This window comes from Bos indicus, chromosome 1 (assembly GCF_029378745.1).
Source record: "Bos indicus isolate NIAB-ARS_2022 breed Sahiwal x Tharparkar chromosome 1, NIAB-ARS_B.indTharparkar_mat_pri_1.0, whole genome shotgun sequence".
Classification (NCBI taxonomy): domain Eukaryota; kingdom Metazoa; phylum Chordata; class Mammalia; order Artiodactyla; family Bovidae; genus Bos; species Bos indicus.
The window spans coordinates 67,416,026-67,443,682 of record NC_091760.1 but is presented as its reverse complement, the minus strand read 5'-3'; the positions used below and the strand labels follow the sequence as shown (position 1 = coordinate 67,443,682).

At 38.6% G+C, this 27,657-nt stretch overlaps 2 protein-coding genes across 3 annotated transcripts in view; one reads left to right on the top strand and one right to left on the bottom strand.

Moving 5' to 3' along the window:
• Positions 1–5,443, bottom strand: part of FAM162A (family with sequence similarity 162 member A) — a 41,236-nt gene extending 35,793 nt beyond the window's left edge. The window contains exon 1 of the mRNA XM_019955507.2: positions 5,287–5,443. Coding sequence (XP_019811066.2) covers positions 5,287–5,320 — 34 coding nt within the window. The 5' untranslated portion in view covers positions 5,321–5,443. The remainder of the gene's footprint in view (positions 1–5,286) is intronic.
• A 1,113-nt stretch (positions 5,444–6,556) lies between these two features.
• MIX23 (mitochondrial matrix import factor 23) lies at positions 6,557–27,361 on the top strand. 2 transcript variants are annotated; one of them, XR_011566480.1, is made up of 6 exons: positions 6,557–6,661; positions 15,625–15,750; positions 18,620–18,766; positions 20,672–20,788; positions 23,353–23,412; positions 27,060–27,361. XR_011566480.1 is itself a non-coding variant. In XM_019955445.2 (5 exons), exons 1-5 carry the CDS (start codon positions 6,611–6,613, stop codon positions 27,108–27,110), a joined length of 435 nt encoding a protein of 144 aa, XP_019811004.1. In that variant the 5' UTR covers positions 6,557–6,610; the 3' UTR covers positions 27,111–27,361. The 2 variants fall into 2 exon arrangements, 1 of the variants encoding a protein (XP_019811004.1); XM_019955445.2 differs by lacking the exon at positions 20,672–20,788.
• Positions 27,362–27,657: the final 296 nt, after the last annotated feature.

Below are 27,657 nucleotides of genomic sequence, written 5' to 3'. Positions count from 1 at the left end.
GAATAGGAGCTGGGAGATATTCCCAGCTTTGTACTTGTGTGACCCTTCCCAAGTCAATTTCCTTCTTTGGCCTCATCAGTAAAATTAGGGTACATGACTTCTAAGTTATTTCTTGATTCTAATGCTTTGGCATGAGTTAAACTGACAAGGAGGCTGTTCATGGCCCACTTCATTGGCATAATAATAATAAAAAATTCATTTTTAAATCTCCTATTAAGTCAAAGGAGTTTAGGGCAGCAAATACTTTTTGAAGGTGTGAATAAACATACTTATAAGACCATTTCATTCCTTTGGGGTAGTAATTATTGTATAGAAAGTAAAAACAATTATCTTTAAAATTGTTTTTTTTTTATCTTTAAAAAATAATACAATATTAAAAAATTATTCCAAAAAATATCTACTGTCTATCTACTATGAGCTGGACACTGGTAAGTGGTGAAGACAGAGTAAAAACAGACCCACTTTACCCTCATGGTACCCACAGTAGCATGGGTCACTAGCCACCTAATTACAAATCATCATAGAAGTGCTTTTTACCTTAGCACAGATTGCTCTAAGTAATGGATGCCAGTGATTACACAGTGGAAGTGACAAACAGATTCAAGGGATTAGCTCTGATAAGACAGAGTGCCTGAAGAACTATGGATGAAGTTTGTAACATTGTACAGGAGGCAGTGACTAAAATCACCCCCAAGAAAAAGAAATACAACAAGGCAAAATGGTTGTCTGAGGAGGCCTTACAAATAGCTGAGAAAAGAAGAGAAGCAAAAGGCAAAGGAGAAAACCAAAGATATACCTATCTGAACACAGAGTTCCGAAGAATAGCAAGGAGAGATAAGATAGCCTTAGGGAACAATGCAAAGAAATAGAGGAAAACAATAGAATGGGAAAGACTAAAGATTTCTTTAAGAAAATTAGAGATACTAAGGGAACATTTCATGCAACGATGGACTCAAAGGACAGAACCAGTATGGACCTAACAAAAAGAAAGAAAGTGAAGTCGCTCAGTCGTGTCTGACTCTTTGTGACCCCATGGACACCAGGCTCCTCTGTCCATGGGATTTTCTAGGCAAGAGTACTGGAGTGGGTTGCCATTTCCTTCTCCAGGGAACTTCCCGACCCAGGGATCGAACCCAGGTCTCCCACATTGTAGACAAACGCTTTACCGTCTGAGCCACCAGGGAAGTCATGGACCTAACAGAAGCAGATGATATTAAGAACAGGTGGCAAGAATACACAGAAGAATTGTGCAAGAATACACAGAAGAATTGTACAAGAAAGGTCTTAATGACCTGGATAATCACAATGGTGTGACCACTCACCTAGATCCAGACATCCTGGAGTGTGAAGTCAAGTGGACCTTAGGCAGCATCACTATGAACAAAGCCAGTGGAGGTGATGGAATTCCAGCTTTTAGGTTTTTCATTTCAGGATATTTCAAATCCTAAAAGGTGATTCTGTGAAAGTGCTCCACTCAATATGCCAGCAAATTTGGAAAACTCAGCAGTGGCCACAGGACTGGAAAAGGTCAGTTTTCATTCCAATCCCAAAGAAGGGCAATGCCAAAGAATATTCAAACTACAGCACAACTGCACTCATATCACATGCTAGCAAAGTCATGCTCAAAATCCTTCAAGCTAGACTCCAACAGTATGTGAGCCAAGAACTTTCAGATGCAAAGACAGATTTAGAAAAGGCAGAGGAACCAGAGATCAAATTGCCAACATCCACTGAATCACAGAAAAAGCAAGGGAATTCCAGAAAATATCACTTCTGCTTCACTGACTACACTAAAGCCTTTGACTGTGTGGATCACAACAAACCGTGGAAAATTCTTAAAAAGATGGGAATACTAGACCACCTGATGTGCTTCTGGAGAAATCAGTATGCAGGTCAAGAAGCAACAGTTAGAACTGGACATGCAACAATGGACTGGTTCCAAATTGGGAAAGGAGTACCTCAAGGCTGATACTGTCACCCTGCTTATTTAATTTATATGCAGAGTACATCATGTTAAATCCCAGACTGGATGAAGCTCAAGCTGGAGTCAAGACTGCTGGGAGAAATATCAATAGCCTCAGATATGCAGATGACACCACCCTAATGGCAGAAAAGAAAGAGGACCTCAAGAGTTTCTTGAGGGTGAAAGAAGAGTGTGTAAAAGGTGGCTTAAAACTCAACATTCAAAAAACTAAGTAACTTCATGGAATCCAGTCCCATCACTTTATGGCAAATAGGTAAAAAATGGAAACAGTGACAGACTTAATTTTATTGGGCTCCAAAATCACTGGGGACACGACTGCAGCCATGAAATTAAAAGATGCTTGCTCCTGGGAAGAGAAGCTAGACAGCGTATTAAAAAGCAGAGACGTCACTTTGCCAACAAAGGTCCCTACAGTCAAAGCTATGGTTTTTCCAGTAGTCATATACGGATGTGAGCGCTGGACCATGAAGAAGGCCGAGTGCCAAAGAACCAATGCTTTCGAACTATGGTGCTGGAGAGACTCTTGAGAGTCCCTTGGACTGCAAGGGGATCAAACCAGTCAATCCTAAAGGAAATCAACCCTCAATATTCACTGAAAGCACTGATGCTGAAGCTGAAGCTCCAATACTTTGGCCACCTGTTGCGAAGAGCCAACTCGTTGGAAAAGACCTTGCTACAGGGAAAGATTGAGAGCAGAAGGGGGAGACAGGAAGAGTTGGTTGGATGGCATTATCAACTCAATGGACATGAGTCTGGGCAAACTCCAGGAGATAGTGAAAGACAGGAAGCTTGGTGTACTGCAGTCAATGGAGTCACAAAGAGTCGGATTCAACTGAGTGACTGAACAATAACAAATGGATGCCAGCTATGGATCCTCTCTTCTCCAGACAGGCATACAACCATAAAAATTCGAATGTAATTTCCAAGGTTCATAGGCCCTCTTATCTGTGAAGAGGTCCAAGAACCAAAAGTTAACAACACTGATCTATTTCTACAGCTACATTGACAAAACAAAACCAAGATCATAAAAGTCTACATTCTTTTTGTTTGTTAAAGGAAGTATAGATTTCCAACAGAAATGATTAAAAATAAGGGTCCATCATCTAAAGGATTAAGCTCTGGCTTTTTGAAATTTCATTCACCTAAAGTACTGCTGCTAAGTTGCTTCAATTGTGTCTGACTCTGTGCGATCCCATAGACGGCAGCCCACCAGGCTCCCCTATCCCTGGGACTCTCCAGGCAAGAACACTGGAGTGGGTTGCCATTTCCTTCTCCAATGCATGAAAGTGAAAAGTACAAGTGAAGTCGCTCAATCGTGTTTGACTCTTGGCGATGCCATGGACTGCAGCCTACCAGGCTTCTCCGTCCATGGGATTTTCCAGGCAAAAGTACTGGAGTGGGTTGCCATTGCCTTCCAAACAATATTCTGGATAAGTAAAGTATGCCTAGATTGTGTTTCTATCTGATCTACCATTCCTTTAGTAAGGCTGACAGTTAAATCACTCTTCTTACTTGAAAACTATTTGCATATGAATGACTGCTTCAGTTTCAAAGTAAACCTGCATTTGATCACTCTTCCATTTCACACCAAATAGACCCTGTCAGCCATGAGAAATACATGTACATACATATCTGAACAAGCAGCTCGAACAAAACAAAGAATACAAGTTCCAGAATTTGAGGGCACTGACTCATCTCCTGACTCTAATATTTTATGATGAAGTGAACTGGGACAAGTCATCTAACCCTCAGACCTTTGTTTATTCATTTGTAAAATAGGGAGGGGATGATAAGAGTTACCTAAGAGGGCTACTATGAATAATCAATCATATAAAACAATGCAGGTGAAAGTATTTAGACATAAAATGGGCAAAAGTGAGTGAAAGAGCAGATTGCTTGGAGTTGCTCACAAAATATCAGATATTCAGAGATCCTTTGGAAAGAGTTGCTCATATAACATCCTTAGAGGATCTATCTGGAGTAAAACAAATTGTCCTTAAAGTGCTCAAGGAATTTTATTTTGACTGAGTGCTCAATAGTAAAGTTCTTAAAAGTTTGCAAGAGGTTTTGGAATCCTTATAGTGCATAAATGTATTAATATTCTCAAGGCAAGAACATGAACTAATTAAAAACATTCAGTCTTGGTTCCATAGTCAAAGTCCCTTTTACAAGACATTTTTTAGAGAGCAGAGATTCTTTTGCTTACCTTACTAAAAAGGTTAACTGGATGTATACAAAAGATTTTAAGCAAATTAGTTCATCAAAACTGAACAAATCAATCTTCTTTAGTGGAAAGGGTATTTGTTTTAAAGGAAATAAATAATATTTAGTTTGAAACAAGTTTTCCTGCCTATTCTCCACTGAAATGCGAAATAAGCCATGCAAAGGATAACTTTTTCTACGTTATTTCATTTACATTTGCAATGTTCATTTACATTATCTCAATCACTAAGTTTAAGGCGATTCTCTCTTTAAAATGTGAATTAAACAACTTTTTGGTACTAAGGAATCAATCATTACACATTATCAAAGTTCATGAACAAGACCAAAAGAGTGATTTGCCCCGGTGCTAGAAAACAGTCAAAAGGCAAATACTCTTGATTTCTAAGCCCCTAGTAAGCAAAGGCTCTGTTGGTTCCCAAGAAGGCTAATTAAGTTCTGACTCCCAAAAGTCATTATACAAATGTCTACAAGGAAAACAAAACGCATGTCCTGCGTTTACGTAACACTTTCCTCTAAGAAATTCAAAGTACTTTATTGTAGAATTATTTAAAAGAAATGTGTCCTCTCCCCACTTTAGGAAACCAAATACTACTATGCTGGGAGACCTTAAATCTCTTGCCAAATCAGATACCAAATGGGTAGGAAACCCCAGACTAGAAATTTTCTCTGAGGGATAAACTCTAGAGATGGTTGGGGGTGGGAGTGAGGAGGACACTAAGACTCATGGAAAGCTGAAGCACCAGTTCTAGGAATGGCAGGTGCATTAAGAACTGACTCACAGGGCCTGGGGGGGTCGCGAAACTGATCGTAACGAGGGCTCATTAAGTTGGAGGCAGCTGGGTGAATGTAGAGCCTGGTGCGAGGGTCACTCCTGTCTAGTACGCATGTCTGCTTACCAATTCCGCGCTCAGCCCCTGCTCTCTCCCACTATTACTACCCTGCAAACAGGATCCCGAACTACCTGAGGGGAATGCGTAACAGAACCAAGCAACTACCAGGCCTAATTGGGCTGCAGGCTTCCTTCACCCAAAGCGGCCAAGTTGGCTTCCCGCCCACCCTCAGCGCCGCCCGCGTCTCACCAGCCACCAGGCGCAGGCCGCGGAGGCTCCCCATGGCCGCCTACTCCGCCGACCAGCACAGTGCCCCAAGGCCGGCGGTGGCGCGGGCGAGCTCAATGTCACCGAGCGCCGGGAAAGTGAGGACGAGAGCTCCGTGGGCGGGGTGGTGGGCGGGGCTTGTGGAAGGTGAGGGCAGAGCCGGAGGGCCGTGCGTGGCAGGGTGGCGGGCGGGGCGTGCATGACGTGAGCGTGATTGCCGGCCCCTGTGGGCAGGGCCTTAGCGATGAGCGGAACGTGCGGGTCGTGCGTAGCGCTCAGACCCGGCGGGTAGCTGCCTCGTCCCGCCCCGCACGGTCCAGCGTTTTGGCCGAGGCCTTAAGAATGCTCTTTCGGAGTCTTGGTTTCTAGTGCCATTGCAAAGTAATCTCTGCACCTAGGAAAGTACCCGTTTAAAATAGAAAAAAAAGTAAATGCTTATTGGAGGACTTTTGTGAACTGTAGACCCCGAAGTCACACTGCCTAGATAAACCAGTATTTCAGTACAGTTTTTTCAGTGTTTTCAGTGAATATGTACATGCCTTTCTCAAAACTACATAATTGGGTTCTTAGTGACGAGTGGCTTTGGTCTCTTGTTGGCTTTGGGAATATCAGGCCACCTGAGAAATTCACAAGAAAGTGAAAGTTGCACAATCGTGTCCGACTCGGTGATCCCATAGACTGTAGCCCGCCAGCCTCCTCTGTCCTTGGAATTCTCCAGGCAAGAGTACTGGAGTGGGTTGCCATTTCCCTCTCCATTTTCTTTTTCACATACATGTTTCCTATTTTGTTTTCTATTTGCCTATTTTTATAAAAACATTTTACTATTTCTACACCTAAACATTCACCTCTTACCCCATACTGCCAGAAGTGTCTTTTCTTGACATTTCTTGCTGGAATCAAATTCTTAAAGAACAAAAGCCCCTCTGCTTTAGGGACAGGATAAGAGAGTTAAGAAAAATCTTACTTCTACGTAAGAGTTCCTCCTCGAATCATCTGGTCGGTGGGGTCATTAAACAGTTTCCCTTTTTGTAAGAAAATGGGATTGGCGTCAAATGATCCCTTCAAGTTCTGACATTCTATCTATGCACTGGGGCCAGTTCCAGGAGGACAGGTTCAACGCATAAGAATGAAAAGAATGATAGCAGCGTTACGGGTTTCAGTGTGAATGAGGATAAGCGGAAAAGACAAACCTTGAACTCAGCTTTCTTGCTGAGATTTCCCTCTCAGTATTTTTTGTTAGGCGGCGCCGCGGACACCTTTGCTCCGCGGTGATTGGCTCGGGGCGGGGACCTCGTGTTTGTCCAATATGGCGGCGCCCAGTGGCGGTGTGAACTGTGAGGAGTTCGCCGAGTTCCAGGTGATGGGGTTTTCCTCACGTGGCAGGCGTACCCCTCCTTTTGTCCCCGGACCCTGTTCCCTGCTCTGGCCTGGGAGGGATATGCGGACTAGTTGTGGCTGAAGCGGGCAGTTCAAGACTCCTTTTTCGAGCCATTGGAGGTCATGGGGGCGCGAGCTTGGCCTTAGGGAAAGAAGCTGCCGCGTTGGGGTCATGATTCTCCCTGCTCCTCCCAGTCCTTGAGTAACTGCACCCAGAAACTCTGGTGGTTCTGCGGTGGCAAAGCCGAGCTCGGCCGGGTGGGTAGAGATTGTAACAACCTTCTAGCCATTCTTTGAACTCAGTTCTTAGCTTCTGTCATTCCCCTCCTACTTTAAGCTGAGCATTTGCAAGAAAGAAAGTGAAGGAGAGCTTGTTCACTTGATAAAACAAAACAAAAAAATCTTGTTTTACTATTTTGATGAGGCAGAAGTTTTGGTGTCTTGGAGGGGCGATTAATTCTAGTACCTGCAATGGTGCTCTGCCTTCCTAACCATTAGAGAAAATACATTTAAGAAAAAGGTTGTATCTTTTATATATTAAAACACCAGAGGTCCAGGGCTAATTATTAACCCACGAGTTAAAGAACAAAGGGTCTAGATTTTGACCAAGGTGCTATGAAAGTTCTACTACTGTAGTCAACAATTTGCTGCTGTCTCGATAAACGGTTGAATTTAAGTTATGAAAAGGGTATTTTAAACTGGAGATACTGAAAAATCTGTTCATGTATCATTGACCTCTGTAGTAAGCTTTGTTCTTGGAGCCGTTTTTAGGGAGAGATATTCTGGAAGGTAATCTCAACAGATTGAATTATTTGACAAACATCGTTTGATCAAAGAAGTTTGTGTGGGGTCTTTCCACCATTATATACATCCTTTTCACCACTTAAGCTGCACAGATTAGATCAGCACAACAGCAACAGGCTTCAAATGTGATCAGAGTGCCCAAGAGATACAAAAGTTGTAAAAATATTAAATAAGATAGAAAAAAGACTTGGCTTCTAACATATATGAAATGTTTAAGATTAACTGGCACATTTGTGGTCTTGGTCTTGTCATATTAGCCCTATAATCTAACTTAATGAGCTCAAATAATTGAGCAATGCTAGCCTTCAAGTTTGTTAGAAACAGCCCTGGTTAGGGAATTAAATGTTCCAGGTTCTAGTACTGCTCCTGCAATTAACAGCTTTGGGACCTTGAGCAAATCGCTTAACCCCTTCCATAATTAACTTTTGAATCTGTAAAATAAGATAATGTTAAATAACATTTAAAACTGCTTCCACCTTTGTGTTTATTTGAATCTCTAAAACCAAATTTCTGAGGATATCTTTGAGCTGTTGAAACATCCAACAGTGCTTGAAGTACACTTTTGATTTTCCTTTGGACAGTCAGATTATATATTGTAAGTGGGGCAGAAGCTTAACTGTCTTGGAGAACCATTTTATTTGCAGAGATGATATAAATAAAAACATCATAAAATGAATCTCATTAATGAAACCTGGAGAAGTTTTTAGATTGTTTTTCTTTTTCAAACGTGTGATTTATAATGGAGAATTTGTTGTTCATTTGCTAAGTCATATCCAACTCTTTACAAATAATGGAGAATACCCTTGGTTGAAAGTCAGAAGATTTGGTTTTCCAGATCTGGCCTTGGCATATCATTTTACCTCATATTGAATGAATATAAGAACATTTGCCCCTATTGCTTCAGAGGCACAGAAATGTAAAAAATATATATTTTAAAATGTAAAAGTTTTGTATAACATTTAGGTTTTAATGGATTTTATAAAGTTATAAACTGTGATAACTGGCACAGTCACAAATTATGAATCAAAGTTTATATTTTTAGAACTATGAAACCATTACATTGTGTATGTAAATACCTTATATATGAAAAGCCCTGCACTGAATACTGTGAAAGAGAAAAAGAAAATCATGTATTTTTATTATAAAGATTTAGGTACTTCCCCCCCCCCCCCAGAATTTTATTATGAAGATGTTCAAACACTGTAGAAAAATTGAAAGACGTTTACAATGAATACTCGTGTACCCAGTATCTGGATTTTATAGTGATTCACTGTATCTACTAAATCACATATCTGTCCCTCAATCTATCCATCAATCCACATTTTTAATTTTTTTTGATGCATTTCAAAGTAAGTTGCTAGTTCATCACTATCCTCATATGACCCATTTGTGGCCACAAAGGGAGAGAGGTCTCTGGTGTCTTTTCCTCTTACAGTGACATCAGTTCTATGGGATTAGTGTCCCACGCTTTTTGACCTTATTTAACTTTTTATTGCTTCCCTAAAGGCCCTGTTTCCATGCAGCCACATTGGGTTTTAGGGCTTCAACATATGAAAATGGGGGCAGGTTGGGGGGAGGGCATAGTTCAATCCGTAACAGATATCTGCTAGGTACCAGACACTTGGAGAAATTGAGAGTAAAACATAAAAAGAGCTCAAGTCAGGGTATAAAACATGTAGAAGATGTTTAGACTATGAGCACAGTGTTATAACTGTTCAGAGAGAACTAAGTCAAAGAGATGTTAATTGAACTGGGTCTTTGGTAGATAGAACCAGGGTAATTCTCGGTAGAAGAAACCGTATATAGGCAGAAAGGCAGAAAGTTTTATGTGTTGCGGGGGAAATAGAAAATTGCTGGAATTCTGAATTTGCACAGGGGCATATTTGGATTACACAAAAGATTGGAACCAGGTTAATGCATCTAATTTCAGAATTGTATGACTAGGTGTAAACTACTTAACATAGCATACAAGTCTTTAAAATCCAATCCCAAAGTGATTCTGCTTAGTTAAATCTCTTACCACTGCCCTTATTCATACATATTCTCTCTGCCCAACCCCTGCCACTTCCAATATAGATTTGAACTTTGCTGTCTAGCCATATAGGCCTGCTTTTCCCTGACCACATGATGTTTTGTCATTTGTGCTTTTTTCCCACTTGACACCCTGAAATACCTTCTTCCTGAGACCCAGTGCATGTATTACCTGAGCAGAATCAACTGAGCATTCCTAGGCTATGTAAGTTTTCATATTTCTGATAGGAATATTAACTTACAGGATTAATTTTGAGTTGGTTGGTAATTAAATATAGACTGAATAGGCTATTTTCTAGCATCCATGATGGTTTCTTTTGCAACATGCCTAGCTGCTCTCTGTTCCCGTGCCTGGGAGTGCAGAGGACTGCAGACGATTCTGGCAGTTGCAGGCAAGTCTGTATTTCTGGCTTGCAGGAAGCACACTGTGAACATTGTTGTAAAAATGGAGTTTGAGGAACCACGCACGTCTTCTAAAAAGAGCACCATGTGAATGGGATCTACTTCTGGGTACCTTCAGGCAAAGTGAGGAGAAGAAAGGTTAAATTCCAAATCATTCTATGGAGCACATTTTAATTTTACTGTCATGTAATAGACCTTTTACCTCTCCTTATATACTTTGAAAGCTTCTTAAAACAATAAAATGGATTTACCTAAGAATTAACCTTAGGAATAGAGTGTAGTATAATTGTAATTGTAGGGAGAACAGGAAGTTTTCTCTACCCCTCCTTGCTGCTAGACATGCTAGTCCTTCAGTACTGAAATTGCCTTCCAAGAGGGCGAAATGAATGAAAGATAATGTATGAAATACAATTCCAAGATAAGTGCCAGAATAATTTTAAAGGGTCAGTCTAAAATTAGAGATTCGTGATGTATCAATTTCTTCTTGTTTTGAGGAGGGTGAAAGGAGAAGCTAGAGATACTACAAAGTTTGAAGAGTTATCTTTTTGCTGTGCTTTGACACTTGGAAGCTAATTTAGGGTTCCAGCTCCTATACAGAGAGAGCCACTGAACTGTGTATATTTCTGTATTATCTCTGTGGACTTGTGTTGCAGTTCATTGTACGATGTCTGCTCAAGGGTGTCTTCTTTATATTTTCTTGGCGAATTTGTGAGAAAGAAGGACTGTCATTGGAGCTAGTATCAGGTAGGCAGTCAGTAATTCATTTTGAATGATACACATGGTTTAATGGCAGGATTTATGTGCCTGCATTAACCTTATCTGCTCTCAGCCTGTGAGGTCTGCTCAAGCTTTTCTCTAGACCTTGGAGCTGCCTGAACAGCCCTGGCACTTTTTGTAATAAAGAAATTTGTGCCTAGTGACGTAGTTTATAGTTCTTTTCTTTTTCTTTTTGCAATTTTGAAAGAAATTCCTTCCTAAGTCTTACTCCCTTTCCCCTCCTTGAGCTTTTCTAGTATCTTTTTTCCTATCTTAAAAATAGCTTACGATTCTCAGCAATTCCCGAACGAGTACATTATCAGTTTAGAGATTGTTATTATATCATCTTGAATTCAGTACTGTCCAGTAGAATTTTCTGTGGTAGTGGAAATGTGTCCTGTACAATATGGTAGCCACTAGCAATATGTGGCTCTTGAGTACTTCTTGAAATGTAGCTCATGCAACTAAAAAACTAATTTTAAATTTAATTTTAACTAAAATAACCTCATATGGCTAATGTCTACCGTATTAAAAGCCAAGCACTCGGTCCTATATTGATGAATCTTTAGCACACAGAGAGAGGGCTGATATATTTGAAAATTCACATTTTAGTTTCCATTTGTAAGACTTAAATTGTTTGATTCATTACCTAGTTAATGCTGCTAAATTCACATTGTTAAAAGGAACTTAATAGTATATCCAGATTGTTTTATCAGAGGGAAAGTTGGCTGTATTGCTAATGATTGTACTCAAACCTGAAGTTCAAAGTAAGTCATAATTCTGGGAAATGTGAAGATATATAATCTTTCACCTGCATTACTATACCAATCTCCTAACTAACCTCTTTGTATCTACTCTTATTCCTGTCTAATCCATTTTCCACATGTTAATACTTGAACCTAAGCAGTCATTTCAGAATACAAACCCTATCATACAACTCCACTGTATTTAAACACTTCATTGGTTCTCTATTTGCGCTCAGGAAAAAGACTAACATCCAATAAGGTGACCTATAATGGTGGGCCTCATTTTACACCATACTTTGTCTTACCCTCTATACTTAAGCCATGTTAACTGTTCAGTCCATTAAACACTCTATTTTAATGACTCCTGTAAAGATGACCTGTAATTTCCATCATGTTAAATCTAAGAAGTTAATTTCTGCCCACATCTTTATTTACTTCTAGTAACATTCAACAGGCTTCCCTGGTGGCTTAGATGGTAAAGAACCAACCTGCTGTGCAGGAAACCCGGGTTCCATCCTTGGGTCTGGAAGAGCCCCTGGAGAAGGGAATGGCTACCCAACCCCAGTATTCTTGCCTGGAGAATCCTGTGAACAAAGGAGCCTGGCGGACTACAGTCCATGGGGTTGCAAAGAGTCAGACACAACTGAGTGACTAGCATTCAACACAGTTGACTGTTCCTGCCTTGAAACTTCTCTTCTTTTCAGTTCTGTGACATCACAGTCTTTTTCCTGTAGTTTTATTTTTTAAATTTTATTTCTTTATTATTTTGTTGGTTGGGCTGGGTCTTTGTTGCTGCATGTGAGCTTTCTTCTGCAGTTGTGGCAAGTGGGGGCTACTCTCTAGTTTCAGTGCATGGCTTCTCATTGCCGTAACTTCTCTTGTTGCAGAGCACAGGCTCTAGGTGTGAGGGCTTCAGTAGTTGCAGCACGCAGGCTCAGTAGTTGTGCCTGGCAGGCTCCAGAGTGCGGGCTCAGTAGTTGGTGCAGGAGCTTAGTTTGCTCTGTGGGGTCTTCCTGGACCAGGGATCGAATCCCTGTCTCCTGCCTTAGCAGGCAGGTTCCTATCTACTGTACCACCAGGGAAGTCCTCTTCTGTAGTTTTAGATGCTGGAGTTCCTTCTTGATTGTTAACCCCCTTTATTAGCTATAGTCTCCTTCAGTGATCTCTTCCTGTTTCATGGCGTTAAAGAAATTAATTTGGAGAATTCCCTGGCTGTCCAATGTTTAGGACTCCAGGTTCTCACTGCTGAAGGCCCAGGTTCACCAACCTCTTAATCAAACTATCTTTATCTCTTGCCTGGACCACCATAGTAGTCTGCTCAATGTTTCCATTCTCAACTTAGCAGCTGAAGTTGTCTTTTAAAATACTGTTATATCATTCCCTTGCCTAAAACCCTGTTTCCTTTAGAACAGAATCCTTAATTGTTTCTGTGGTCTCTCCTGTCCTTCACTTTCTCATCAACTCTGCTCTCACCTAATACCACTTTTTCACTTACTCGCTCCCAGACCACTTGCCTTCTTTTTGTTCTTCAAACATCCCCAAGTTTGTTCTTGCCCCTTAATTTTTGCCTTGTTCCCCAAAATGTCCTTTTAGTTGCCTTATTTGTGTCATTCAGATCTCAGTTCAAATGGTATGTCCTGGAGAGGTCTGTCTTGATCTCCCTGTATAATGTATTAGCCCCTCAACCCCACTGTTCATCTCATTACTACAGTTTTCTTTTTTGCAGTACTTTTCTGCACTGAAAGTGTCTTGTTTATTGGGATACTTGTTTATTGTCTGTTTCCCCCATGAGAATTTTGCTCCATAAGAGCAAGGACCTTTTCTGTTTTACTCATCATTATAGCCCTGGTGTTTAGAATGGTGTCTAACATGTGCTAGACATTAGTAAATATTTTTTGAAGGAAGAGTGAGTTAATGAATGAACTCTGTGCTCTCTCTCTCTAATTGCTTCGTATGTTTGAAGAAGAAAGATCGCTGAGGACTCTCATCCAAAGAAAGCTTTATCTGGAAGGTATAAACTTTGTCCTCAGGATCAGTTTGATTTAGACAGGAGGAAAGATGAGAGTTTAAAGGTTTTTTTGTTTTAATAGGCAAGTTGTGGGAGGTAAAGTTTGCCAGGAAGGTCCCTGTCTACTACTTAACCAGTTTTTGCCTCTCTAAATAGTGCTGCCACTGTTTGTTTGGAATTTGCCACTTATTGACGTTATATATCCTCTACTGTGTATAAGACATTATTTAATGTGATGCTTGCTTAGTATGTTGAGATTATCCCCTAAGAATTCCAGATTACAGAGAATCTTGATACCGTTGACCAAAATAGAAAGATACAAGAAGAGGTGATACAAGAAGTTGGTTTTAGACCTGACATTTGCCTCTTTTTATTAGTTTAAATTATGAGCCTTTTACAAGCTGTTTTACTTCAAAATTGGATTCTGGAAAAGGACATTAAACTACTAATTAAAGAATAATAGGCTAGTCAAATAAGTTGTGATATCCCCACTGAATGGAATATTTATGTGTGTATTAAATATATCTTCAAGATAGCAAGGGCAAGTGCTCATGGTATAATTTCATAAAGTAGGACTTTTAAATGTTATATAGTACCACATTTTAATAAAAATATTTGCAGATATGTATAGAAAAAACTAAATAATGGTTAACAATGGATAATTCTATTTTCTTTAAATTTTTTTCTAATTTTCTAAAATGATTATGTAATTAATACTTTAATCATAATAAAAGCTTATTTTAACAAATGGATGATACAGCAAAGGGAATATAGCCAATATTTTATAATAACTTTAAATTTAGTAAAATCTATAAAAATACTGAATCAATACATTATATGTTTGAAATTAATATAATATTATAAATAAACTATAATAAAAAATAAGTTGACATAATCTTATGGTTAAATAATTTGTAAAATTCACACTCGTGCCAATTTTCAGATGAAAAACTGTCATTTTCAGTATGCCCAATAAATAAATTGAGGGAAGAAATGAAGAAGTTGATTTCAATCCTAGATTTAAGTTTGGCAAAGAAATAGGTTCATATATTGAAGGAGGTAGAGAATCAAGCAAAGATGGTTTAATACACATTAATATTAAATGTTAACTTGTTAGATGTTTTCAGTATTATATTGAAAAAAATATATATATATACCTAGTATTATACACTTCTATTTTCTTGATGCTTTTCAGTGATTGTTTTGTGGGGCTGGGGTGAGGTGGGAGTGTATTAAAAGAGAAAGAGAAGGGTATATAGTAGAAATGTTCTAGAGTTGATATTATCTGGAGTCAGGAGGTAGCTGATGCTCAGCCTTCTCTAGTGACAAGTGAGAAGAAGTACCCTAATCAGAATGTGGGGAGAAGGGACTACGCTGGGTTGGGGTACTCATCAGAGTCTTTCTAAGTCCTCTGCCCTTTTGGTGTTTGTACTTTGATGATTGTTTTTTTGAGAGTTGGAGCCTCTTTTAGAGGGGAGAGATTCTTGGGAAATGTGAACCTGGGTAACTGAGAAAAGGTAAAGCTAATTTCTGCTTGTTGTATGAACAAAAAACCACAAAGAGATTTGATTCCTTTGCTAGCAGCATACTTGTTTTTGTTACAAAAATAATATATACTCATAGTAAAAAACTAAAAAACAAAAAGCCTAAAGGTGGGGTGGGGGTGGGGCCTAAGAGAGTATAGATTAATTTCTGCATGTTAATCACTGCTGATGGTTTTTTATATATCTTTATAGAAGTTTTCTATCTAGCACCACATTTTAGAGAGAGCGACAAAGAGGGAATAGAGCAAGCAATTATGTTGGATTGTTTTGGACAAGTTGAAGTAATCAAGTTCCTTAGAATCCTTTTTGGCTGTATGCTAGAGATAGAAAGAACACACAGTATTTGCTAAGCACCATGTGCCAGCAAATGGGGTTTACAAATGAATAAAAAAATCTTTACGCTTAAGACAGTCACATTTGGGCCAAGGAAACAGAGTTGTGCCAAGTGTTAGAATTACTATTACATAAACTACCTGTCAGTCTTTTCATAAAGATTTTTCTGTGGTTGTACTGTATATAGCATGGTTTCCCCACTCCTAATATACAGTGTTGTAACATATCCAAGAGCTTTAATTATTAATTTTTGCTTAACTGGTCTTATCACTTAACTTTCCATTCAAATTATTATTCTTTTATTTTAAATATTATATAGGAATTACTCAAGGTGATGAGGACGATTGATGACAGAATAGTACATGAATTAAACACTACGGTTCCAACAGCTTCCTTTGCAGGGAAAATTGATGCCAGCCAAACCTGTAAACAACTTTATGAGTCAGTAAGTCTATCTTTTGAGTCTTTTGTGCTTCCTTTATGTCTTTCTTTGCAGGCAAAATAAGAAATCAATTGGCATATAATTAAACTGTGGAAAAAGAATGGAATCTTCACGTTTTCTTGCCCACACCTGAAGGTGTGTAAAAGTTTTGATCTGGTTTCTACAAACTAAAGAAAATGTGTGATCTTAAGCAATAGTCTGGGAAGATATGGTTCTAAGAAATGGGGAGATATGGTTCTAAGAAATGAAAACAGTCTCCCCTTGTGGGCAGACTCTAACTTAAGGAAACCTTATAGATCAAAGAAAACAGGAGAGAATGAAACAGTCAAGTAAAACAGTGAGATAAAAGTGGGGTCTTTGAATGAATCAGTGTTAAAAAAGCTAGACAGCTGATATAAGGAAGAATTAAAACCCTTCACACTTTCTGTATCTTCTTTCTTCCCTTACTCATCAGGAAAGGGAAAAGAAACATTTGGCAGGATAGAAGGAAAAGCCACAGATAAATTGTCCTACCAAGGGTACAGGTTCAGTCCCTGGTCAGGGAACAAAGATCTGGCAAGCTGTGCAGCCAAAAAAAAAAAAAAAAGATGAAAAGATGAAAATTTTAGACCGAAAGAAGTTCTCAAAGCTGTGGTAAAATAAAATAAAACTGGGAAGTTCTAGGTATACCCACTTTAGACTCGTTTTGAATCATTCTCGTGCCCCACCCCAAATGTCTTCATTTCAAAATTGCTTTCCCCAAATCAAAGGAAATATGGTTATGATATGATTATCCTTCAGGATTTTTCTCCTCTAACCACAGTTTTACCATACTGAGTTTCTTAATAAATATTATCTCAGTTCCTTTGATAAACACTTTATATATCAGAAATAATTCTCATGTGACCAAATCCTCAAGCATCTGATACTGATGAGCCAATAAGCCTGGTTTTGTGTTATTTTTTTCCTCTGGTAGGTTTATGTCACACCAACTATTACTCTTATCTGGTGTCCTCATTTCTTTGACATACATGCACAGAAGTCCATGAATGTTCCTCTTGCATACTCTTAGGTTTGAATCTTATTGAAGGATGATCTTGAAAATAATTGACAATACTGAGTAAAAGATGATTTACCCCGTCCTTCCTGTTTACATGGTTGTGGGTTCACAGAGGATCTCATGTGAAGGAAAAGTAAGCAGGTGAGGGTAGGAGCATAGTCAGCATCCAGAAATGTATCCACAGGGAAGGTGCCACGTTCAGGAGGGGAACTGGAAGAAAGCCCAAATGCGGAAGGAAACTGATGAGAGACCAAAAGAGAATTCCTGAATATTTAATAAAATGTATACAACCTGGTGGGCTGCCGTCTATGGGGTCGCACAGAGTCGGACACGACTGAAGTGACAGCAGCAGCAGCAGCAGCAGCGTACAATCTGAATTTGATTTTAAAATGTAGATAGAAAAATGAGAATATTGTGTTAGACTTCTAGTTGATGCTAATGCTGTTTGGCCAATTGCTGGCAGAGTTAGACAAAATATCAAAGTAATTAAATAGCATTTAGCATCTGAGTAATATATTGAGTCATGTTGCCTCTAAATTTTAGAGGTGGAAAGGGGTATTAGCAATTATTTACTCATAATTCAATAATTTTACAAAAGAGGGAACTGAAGCCTGTAAAGCTAATTATTTAGCCAGTCTTACACAACCTCAGGGAGAGTTTCTTAACTCTGACGGTTATTCTGTCTGGGGGAGAATAGTTCTGTACCCTCAATGCCTCCTTTAATTTTCTGTAATTATACCTGAAGGAGTTAATAAGTAACAGACGTAGCATACTAGCTAGTAAATATGGGCCTTGAGGCTGTCCTTGTGAATCCTAAATGTTACAATGAAAAGAATTAGCATATTAGAGAAATTTATTATAGGTGGGATTAATGTCTATTAGGCAATTCCTTTTACATGAGTACAACTTATAAGTAATGTACTTTTAGTATTACTCTCTAGAAATATAAAGATTTGTTCTTTCTTGATATCTGTTAGACCAGTAGTTCTTAATCACAGGGTTCCAATATAATCATTCAAGAGATCTATTTCAAATAACTTATGAAGAATGCTTATAGAATGGTTGTCAGTCCTGTGTTTTATATATTTAAGATATATATAATGGTTAGGTTATTTCTATTACAACTGTCACTAGCATAGCATTAAGGTATTCTCCCTTTGGACTGAAAAAGGAATGATACAACGTGATTACCTGGAGCAAGCCAGCATTTAAATTTTAGTTGGAGGTGAACCACTGTTAGCACAATTGATGGAATCAACAATCTCTACTTCATTTACAGTTTTTCCTGGTTGATACTTTAAAATCCTGAAAAGAGTTCTGTCTGACATAGGTAAATGTAGCATTCTTTTTCTTTATTGTAACTAAAGACTTCACTACATCACTTACTTCATAACTTTTTGCACTTGTTGACAATGTGAGGCTGGAAAAAAAAAAGAAAGGACAAAAAAAGAGAAAGAGCAGCAATAGTAAGTGGCTCAGAAAGTGTGTGTGAGTAGGTATAGGGTAGATGAACACACAGATGCAGTAATGGCAGAGAAAGGGGTTCAGAGAGAAGGACACTGAGATGAGAAGCCCAGCAGGAGGAGTGTGGGAAGAGAAGCAGGGAGGCCTGGGAGCATAGTGAGGAAGAGGACAACGCAGCCTCTCACTTCCACCCTCAGAGCTCCTGCCTTTGATCTAGCTCATTCAGCACAAACTTCTCTTCCGTAGACTCAATTTTAAAAAATTATTTTAGAAAGTCTTACATTTCTGTAGTCTAAAATTAAAAAATTCTGAAATGTGACAAATTGGTGTGATTTTTTTCTTTCCCTTTTTCTTTCTTTGTTCTTTTAGTTGATGGAGGCCCATGCCAGTAGGGACAGAGTCATAAAAAACTGTATAGCTCAGACCTCATCAGTAGTAAAACAGCTCCGAGAAGAGAGGGAAAAGAATTTGGATGATTTAACGTTATTAAAGCAACTTAGAAAAGAACAGACAAAGGTAAGTTGAATAAGGTTTACATTTCTAAGGCAAGGTTTCCAAACTTAGCCTTCAAAATAAAAGCAGTTTTTAATATGAAAAATCCAGAGTAAGATATGCTTATTACTTAAAATGACCACGAGGTTAGTACTTCATTCGTAATGGGCTTTATTTTATTGCACTTCAGTATTAATTGGTAAATTAATGTGTATTTCATGATTGTATGTAATGTAGCAGCCTTAGCTAAAAGAAGCACGTAATCATGTTATTTCCATTCCTTTATATATTCTACAGTTAAAGATATAAGGATTAATACAGATCAACATCATGTTAAAATATGTGGAAATCACATCTGTATCTATATTTTGAGTCTTGAATTGAGAAGAAACATTTAAAAAATATATTTACAGTTTAAAAATATTTACCTCTGGTTTCATCTGTAGAAACCTGCTAAATGTAATACAGATGTTTAGCTTCAGGATATTACCCTCTTCAGCTGTAAAAATATAGTACAGTACTATTTAAATATAACCAGGTACACTAGAACCTCCTTATGTTTATTTCTTTGCTATGGAAAAGATGGTATGAGTCTTTGACTCTTTTCAGACTCTCCTTTGTTTCTATTTCATCTCCCATCCCTGCCATTTTCCCTTTTAGGAAAACACCGAGCGTCCACTGAGTGATATGTCAGAGGAAGCCTTATTTTCCTAAAGTCAGCTATAATGTAGATGAGTGTGGACTTCAGAGTAGAGTTAATGAGGCAGAGCAATTTCTTTATAGCCCTTAAATGTGGCATGTCAAGAAAACAGTGGAAATGTATACCATATTTTATTTTCTGGACTGCATTACTGTCTTTTGGTGAGGGAATAGCTCAAGGGGTAACTTTATTCTGATACAATTTCACACTCTCAGAAAAGTTGCACAAAGAGTACAAGGAACTCCTATGTACCCTTTACCTACATTCACCTTTTGTTTACATTTTGCTCCACCTGCTTTACAATTTATTCTCTCCACCCTTCCTACCTTTTCCTCCTTGCCTCCCTTGTTCCCTGTCTTCCTCCCCCTCCCTCCATACACATTTTTTTTTCTTACCATTTGAGAATATACACATTATACTCTTTTACCCCTACATATGTTGGTTATTCCCTAAGAACAGGGGCTTTCTCTTACATGCTGTTGCTGCTGCTTAGTCCTTCAGTCAGGTCCCAACTCTGTGACCCTATGGACTGTAGCCTGCCAGGCTCCTCTGTCCATGGAATTCTCCAGGCAAGAGTACTAGAGTGGGTTGCCATGCCCTCCTCCAGGGGGTCTTCCCAATCTATAGATCAAACCTAGGTCTCCTGCGTTGCAGGCAGATGCTTTACCACCGAACCACCAGAGAAGCCCTTCTCTTAACATGACTGCTGTATAATTACCAAAATCTTGTCTGCATTTTAAGATGGCATAATAGGTGACTTACTGGTCCTTGCATGTTGGGTAACTGAAAATCCAGTGTGAGATAGAATCATGTTTTCATACTGAACAAGTTGTGAAGTTTGCTCTTTGTTTAGTGGATGTAGCGAAGGGGACCTTGCTGTCTCTCTCAAGTCTTGTCTTTTGCTGCACACAGGTGAGTGTGTGCACTTTCTTAGTCATCCTACTGATGCAGTATGTCTCACTGGATACAGGATTCATCTACTACCTTTACTGTTCCCTATGTTCATGATGACTGCTTCAGCCCTATGTTTCACACCTGCTCATTCATTAGTCAGCAGGGGTTTCTTCAGTGAACTTGGGCTGTAAAGGTCATCTTAGGAGGCGTTTTGGAAACCAGCCAGTGAGTTATGAAAGGTAATTTTCTAGCCTGTGACATTGCATGGGACTATAATAGAAGGTAACCATGGGTAGTACTTGAGCAAATAAGGAAACTTGGATTTTTTCTTCAAGTTTGCTATGAAGGTTATGGAATCAGAAAGAGGCAGCTCTTAAAGATGTTCCAGCTCTACCTCATCATTTTCTATATGTGGAAACAGACTCAGAGATACTTCCCAGAGTCACAAACTAGTAAGTAGTGGGACTGGACTTGAATCCATTTCTTCTAACTCTGAATTCAGTCGGTGTTTTTACATTGCTACTGCTAAGTCACTTCAGTCGTGTCCACTCTGTGTGACCCCATAGACGGCAACCCACCAGGCTCCCCCATCCCTGGGATTCTCCAGGCAAGAACACTGGAGTGGGTTGCCATTTCCTTCTCCAATGCATGAAAGTGAAAACTGAAAGTTAAGTCGCTTAGTCGTGTCCGACCCTCAGCGACCCCATGGACTGCAGCCTTCCAGGCTCCTCCGTCCATGGGATTTTCCAGGCAAGAGTACTGGAGTGGGGTGCCATTGCGTTGTGACTAATAATCAAATTCTGATTACTTTAGTGAATAGTTTATTTGCATACACTGCCAATCTGAAAGTTCCCAGTTCTTTACCCTAACTAACCCTTACCTCAAAAAAGCCTTGCTGGAACTATGTATCTGCTGTCACCTGTTCATAGCTTTTGAGAGGAATTTTACCTGTGTAAGACCCAGAGTCTCAAAAACAACTATCTCAAAGGTAGCATTTTGTTGGTGTCACTGAAATTGTATTAGAAGCTGGCTGTAATGTCTGCCATGTTCAAGAATAGAAGAAACATTGATTATAAAGGCAGATTGCTCTGAGGAAATCCATCTACCACTTGGAGGTTTTGTAATCTTGTTAATTAATATGAAACTTCTGAATTTCAGTTTGTAAAATGGAGTTGATACTTAATATCTTTTATTTTATTTTGGAGGGTAAGGATTAAATTGTATAATATATGTAAGAGGTAACATATTGACTGATATGAAGTAGCAGATTCTTTCCTGTTTGAATCTCTGGGACTCCATATTCATTCCATTAATTCTCTCTACAATATCCACCCAACCAGTGGTTTCCACCTTTTGTTTAACCAGTATTAAGAGAATCCAGGGGATGCACAGTCTTATGTGTCAGTACATTCTCTTTTTGGACAGCTGGGATTGTTCAGATATTTTCTTATTGTGAAAATCTGTCTCCTTGTAGCATGTAATTACTGATCCTTAATCATCCCTCTGGATAAGTCTAAACCTATTTCTACAGGACACCCATTTAAATATTTGAGAACAATTCTAAACACTGTCTTAGTGGCCTATTGTAACACTGTTCTTTGAAGTTGTTACTTCTTTGGCAGAAAATCTGGGCTTTGACAGAGCAGTGAAGCTTTAATGATTTCTGTGTCTATATAGCTGATTAAAATCTGAAACTGAGATTGTTCTCGTTGAAGCAGGCAGGCTTCCTCAGGCTTGTTACTACTCCGCAGCACAGCAGACATGCTGTCCTTCCTTGTTCATGGTTTCAATCCTATATTCTGGTGCATACTCCTGATACCAAGTTTTGAATCTAAGAAGGGAGTTGACAAAGAGCATTGAAACAGTACCACATCCAGTCTTATTAGTGTTAGATGCACATTTCTCAAACCTGTCTGAGCTGTACTCCTAATTTATGGTTAGGTGCTTTGGTCTGGGTCCCCACCTCTTTGTTGCCCAAATCTTGTCTAACTTTCTGGCATTCTTTCCCCTAAGTCTCCTGGCCTGAGAACATCATCCTGCTGTTAACTTCTTGGCTGCCTCAACCTGTAGTTCATACTTTTTTTCTGCTAATTTTCCTGTTTTCTGCTAATTTTCCTGAATACTTCAAGGTTCTCCTCCTGGAACTAGTTAGCTTCCTTTCTGTCAAGTCTCTCTGAGCAGAGGTAACTAGGAGTATGATGGGCCCTGCCATCTGGACCTGGCAGTGGGATTAGCTACTTTTTTGATGGAGTTATTAGGTTGGCAGTTAAAAAGAAAGTTAGAAAGACTTTTTAGCATTTTAGACCTCAGACCTCTGGCCGTATGATTAAGGTATGGAAAATCCATCCCTTTCTCAATTACTTGAGCCTTTTATATCCCCCTTCTGTTTTTCTTCCAATTTCTTTTTTCTTTTATTCAAATCAGGTTGCCACCTCCTTGTCCTTTTTTTCTTTTGTTTCTCTGTGCTATCTTTGCAAATCTATACTGTAGGATCAATAAGTCAAACTGGAATTACTGAGTTAAAGGACATGGGAATTTACATTTTTGCTAAGTCTTACCAAATTGCTCTCTATAGAAGTTACAACAATTTGTACTTCTACAAAAAAATATATGTGAGTGTATCTTTCCCCATACCCTCACTAATACTAGGTTTTATTGGAATTATCAGGTTTCTTCTTTAAAAAATGTTTTTGGTCATGTTATGACTTAATTTGCATTTCTTTTTGCATAAGTAAGAGTGTACATTTAAAAATAGGTTTATTGGCCATTTGTTTTTCTTCTGTTTTTCTTATTTTTTTAAAGCTGTCAATAATATGCAGCAGTGCTTGAGAACTAGGGCTTTATAAGATTTTACAATTGATTAAATACAAGAATATCAAAGAAGGTTTTGAAATCTAACCTAAGTATTGACAAAAAATGCAGGAGCAGCAGCTGGTTTTGTTAGGAAAACATTATAGAGTTTGGTTTTAGTTCTTTAAATTTTCATAACTTCATTTTTGTTTTCCTTTTCTTGCAGTTGAAATGGATGCAGTCAGAACTGAATGTTGAAGAAGTGGTAAATGACAGGAGCTGGAAGGTATACAATAATGTTGATTCTTGGAGGGAACTAGGAGGGGAAACAGAACTAGCAAAAGGAAACAAACCAAGGGGAGGAGGGAGTAAAGATAGCCTTGGGCATGTAGGAATAAAGATCCTTCATTTAGAAGCAATTGAAGGTTTTAACTTTTTAGGGGGATGGGAGTTGCAGTTAGAATCCGAATAGAGCCATCTTATAAAAAAATAGCCTTACAGTCTCATGGTAGAATTGCATGGTTGTCATGGTAACATAATTGGAGACATTCTATATGATTCCTAATATTAATTGTGGGCTATTTGATATTTAGAGTTATTAGTTGTTAACTTAGAACCTTCAGTCAGGTTATTTAAGTTAGGTGATTAGTTATTTCCATAAATTTTCATATCATTAACTACCCTTCACAGTTGCTTCTTTTCTAACGTATCTGATCATGAAACTTTTTTTGTATATCGTTTCATATAGTTTCACTGGTTTCCGATAATAGGGCTTTTTATGCCTCCTAGATTCACATGCTCCTTATTACCACCTGCTCCTGCTGCTTAGTTGCTTCAGTCGTGCCCAACTCTGTGTGACCCTATGGACTGTAGCCCACCAGGCTCTTCTGTCCATGGGATTCTCCAGGCAAGAATACTGGAGTAGGGTGCCATGCCCTCCTCCAGGGGATCTTCCCAACCCAGGGATCGAACCGAGGCCACCTGCATTGCAAGCAGATTCTTTACCACTGATCTACCAGGGAAGCCCTATTACCACCTGCTGCTGCTGCTGCTGCTAAGTCGCTTCAGTCGTGTCTGACTGTGTGCGACCCCATAGATGGCAGCCCACCAGGCTCCCCTATCCCTAGGATTCTCCAGGCAAGAACACTGGAGTGGGTTGCCATTTCCTTCTCCAATGCATGAAAGATAAAAGTGAAAGTGAAGTCACCCAGTCGTGTCTGACTCTTAGCGACCCCATGGACTGCAGCCTACCAGGCTCCTCTGTCCATGGGATTTTCCAGGCAAGAGTACGGGAGTGGGGTGCCATTGCCTTCTCCACTATTACCACCTACATGATTCTAATTAGGAATTAGATTGGGGGACCAGGATCCTAGGACTTTACATGTAGTTAAAACCCACAAAATTCTTACTTTTTAGTTTTCTGGAAAAGTATGTTTACATGTCCTCTCTAACACTTCAAAGATTCCCAAAGGGCAAAATCTATTAAATCTGAAAGAATGAACTGAAAATTGTTTTATCCTTTGAAATTAACTGATGGAATTGGGCTGAATCCAAAGGAGGTCAACAGAACCAAAAACTGGAGTGTACCAACTTGCAGAGCCCTGAATAAACTGCAAAATACAAATTGACTTTCTTTGCTTTATCACATTTATTTATCCTATCCTTTTTGCTAAGATTTCGTACTTCTGCCCTTTCCACCTATGTGATAAGATGTTTGCTCCTTGAAAGATTTTGGCAAAATTTGTCCATTTCTATTCTCTAGAGAGATAATATTTACTCTTGGGATGGGATGGGGGTGGGTACAATGAACATCTAGTTTGGAAAACCCAGTGCAGGGATTGATGTATGTAAAATGTAGTAGGAAGAGTGAAGCATTTTTGGATTTGGTATTACTTTAAAAGAAAATATGCTCCATCCACTCCACATATAATGAGGCTATTTGTTTTCAAGGGAAGAAATTGTAGCCATGGTCCAATAGGCCAGCAAAAATGGTTAAGAAGTTATTTAGGAGAAGGATTTGGAGAGGCTCAACCAGGTTGTGTACATCATCCCAACCAGTGTGTCAAAACCACTAATCTGAAGCCTCCTCTGGTCCGAGCATTGGGAACTCCAGGGACATGTCAGAGCTAGGAGCTGTAAGACAAAAAGGCCAGAAAAAGTCTGTATTATTTCTTCATGTTCTAATTGTGAGACACATATGCCAAAGAGCATGTAACATGTCGAATGTAAAGAATATTAGTAAAATGAACATGTATCTACTACCCAGTTTAAGAAATTGAATACCAGTACCCTATATAGATTTTTCTTTTATTTTTTTGCTAGTCCATTTTAGCCAACATGGGTTGGTTTCTTTGGGGGGTTGGTTTCTTTGGGGGGTTTTGGGGTTTTTTTTTTTTAACCTAAAAATGGTTTGTTCCTTACATCAGTAAAGTATGAAGGTAAATTCTGAGAAAAAATTGTTTTAGATTTTTATAATTTTTTTAATTGGAATACAAAATTCTTTAGACACATTAATTTTTTAAAAAATATTAAAAGATATACAGTAAAAATTCTACTCTCATGCCTCTCTAATTTTAACCACCTCCTTTCTCTTTCCTCTGAAAGGATGTATATGCTTTCAGATATTTGTAACTTTAAAATTTTGTTTGTATGTGTACACACATATATGTATATTTTCTCCTTTATCAGACAAATGGAAGTGTGTTTTTCTTAATATATCTTGGAGGTCTTTTCAAATTAGGGTGTAAAGAGATTTCTTATTCTTTTTTTATGTTTGCTTTATATTCCATCAAATGGCTATACCAAAATTTTTATTTAACACAGTCCATATAACAAGTAATCTTAGAATGTTTTTAACATATATATTTGTTTAGTTTTTAGGAAGCAAGGTAAACAGAACAAAACATTACATAAATTTATACAATTTAGTAAAAGACTGGGCTCCCTTCGTAGACTGGACTTCCCTACCTACATGGTAGAAGCATCTGGCACTCATTTAGAAAAGCATGATAGATAGCTAAATAAAATCTACATTATAAAAGAATTCTTAAAACAGTTTTATCTTAATTTAGATATTTTGTCAAACTGTCCAAAATATGTTATATGGAATTAAAATATTTGTGATGTACTAAATAAGCTAACTTGTGATGATTTTTGTCCTTGAATAATTTAAAGTTTATTAAAATAATGAAAATTATTTTATAAATGAATATCAAGGCATTCTGTGCTCTTCACTTCAGTTCAGTCACTCAGTCATATCTGACTCTTTGCACCCCCATAGACTGCAGCACGCCAGGCTTCCCTGTCCATCACCAACTCCCAGAGCTTACTCACACTCATGTCCATCGAGTCAGTGATGCCATCCAACCATCTCATCCAGTCATTCCCTTCTCCTCCCGCCTTCAATCTTTCTCAGCATCAGGGTCTTTTCTAGACTAGGCACTGTGCTTTTAGTGCCTAGTAAGTCAGTTTGAATTGGTGAGGAAACACCTCTGTTTCCTAAACCTGTTGACTTGGGGCAAAGAAGGTTATGAAGTGAAGTGAAAATCACTCAATCGTGTCTGATTCTTTGCGACCCCATGAACTATACAGTCCATGGACTTCTCCAGGCCTGAATACTGGAGTGGGTAGCCTTTCCCTTCTCCAGGGGATTTTCCCAACCCAGGGATTGAACCCAGGTCTCCTGCATTACAGGCAGATTCTTTATCAGCTGAGCCACAAGGGAAGCCCAAGAATATTGGAGTGAGTAGTCTATCCCTTCTTCAGCGGATCTTCCCCACCCAGGAATTGAACCAGAGTCTGCTGCATTGCAAGCAGATTCTTTACCAACTAAACTATTAGGGAAGCCCCAAAGAAGGTTATATTCACCTGAAATTTCAGGTCTAATTTATACAGGATGACTCAGTGACCTTTGTTTCTGTTCACATGTCTTAGGTGTTTAATGAACGCTGCCGAATTCACTTCAAGCCTCCAAAGAATGAATAAAAAGATACTTTTTTTTTAAGATGGACCGGGTCATCTCATAAAGAGTCAAGCATGACAGACGTCAACATGGTGGGCTTCCCAGGAGGATTTCTGAGCCAACAGTCCAAGACCTTTTGTTGATTTCAGCCCCACTTAGCCAAGACCTCACATATAAATAATTCTGATAATTATGGAGAAATCAACTGCTATTTTATACTGATTCTGTAAAAAAAAAAATGTTTTGTAACTATTAAAATAATTTTCTGACTCAATGTACACAATTATTTCATTGTTTTCCCAGTTGAGACAGTAAGTTCTTCTAAGAGTATTTGAATACAATTTCAGTATGTAATTTGATTTATATTGTATCTTTTTGAATTTTACAAATTTATTGATATCAGCGTAGACCTTTTTGGTCGTTGATGGTTTTATCTCTTATTTATTTCTTTAGGTTTATCGCGCATAAGTTAAAGGGCAATAATATGGCCTGGATACTGTTCAAGGAAACTTTCTTAGTACCTTATTTTTATATGCAGAAACTATTGTTGGTGGAAATATTTTCCTGGAT

Bases quoted from the DNA above. Each gene is read 5' to 3' on its own strand.
- MIX23 (XM_019955445.2), top strand. From the start codon at position 6,611: ATGGCGGCGCCCAGTGGCGGTGTGAACTGTGAGGAGTTCGCCGAGTTC. The intron at 6,662-15,624 runs GTGATGGGGTTT...AATATTATATAG, and splicing joins AGGAGTTCGCCGAGTTCCAG to GAATTACTCAAGGTGATGAG. The intron at 18,767-23,352 runs GTAAGTTGAATA...CTTTTCTTGCAG, and splicing joins TTAGAAAAGAACAGACAAAG to TTGAAATGGATGCAGTCAGA.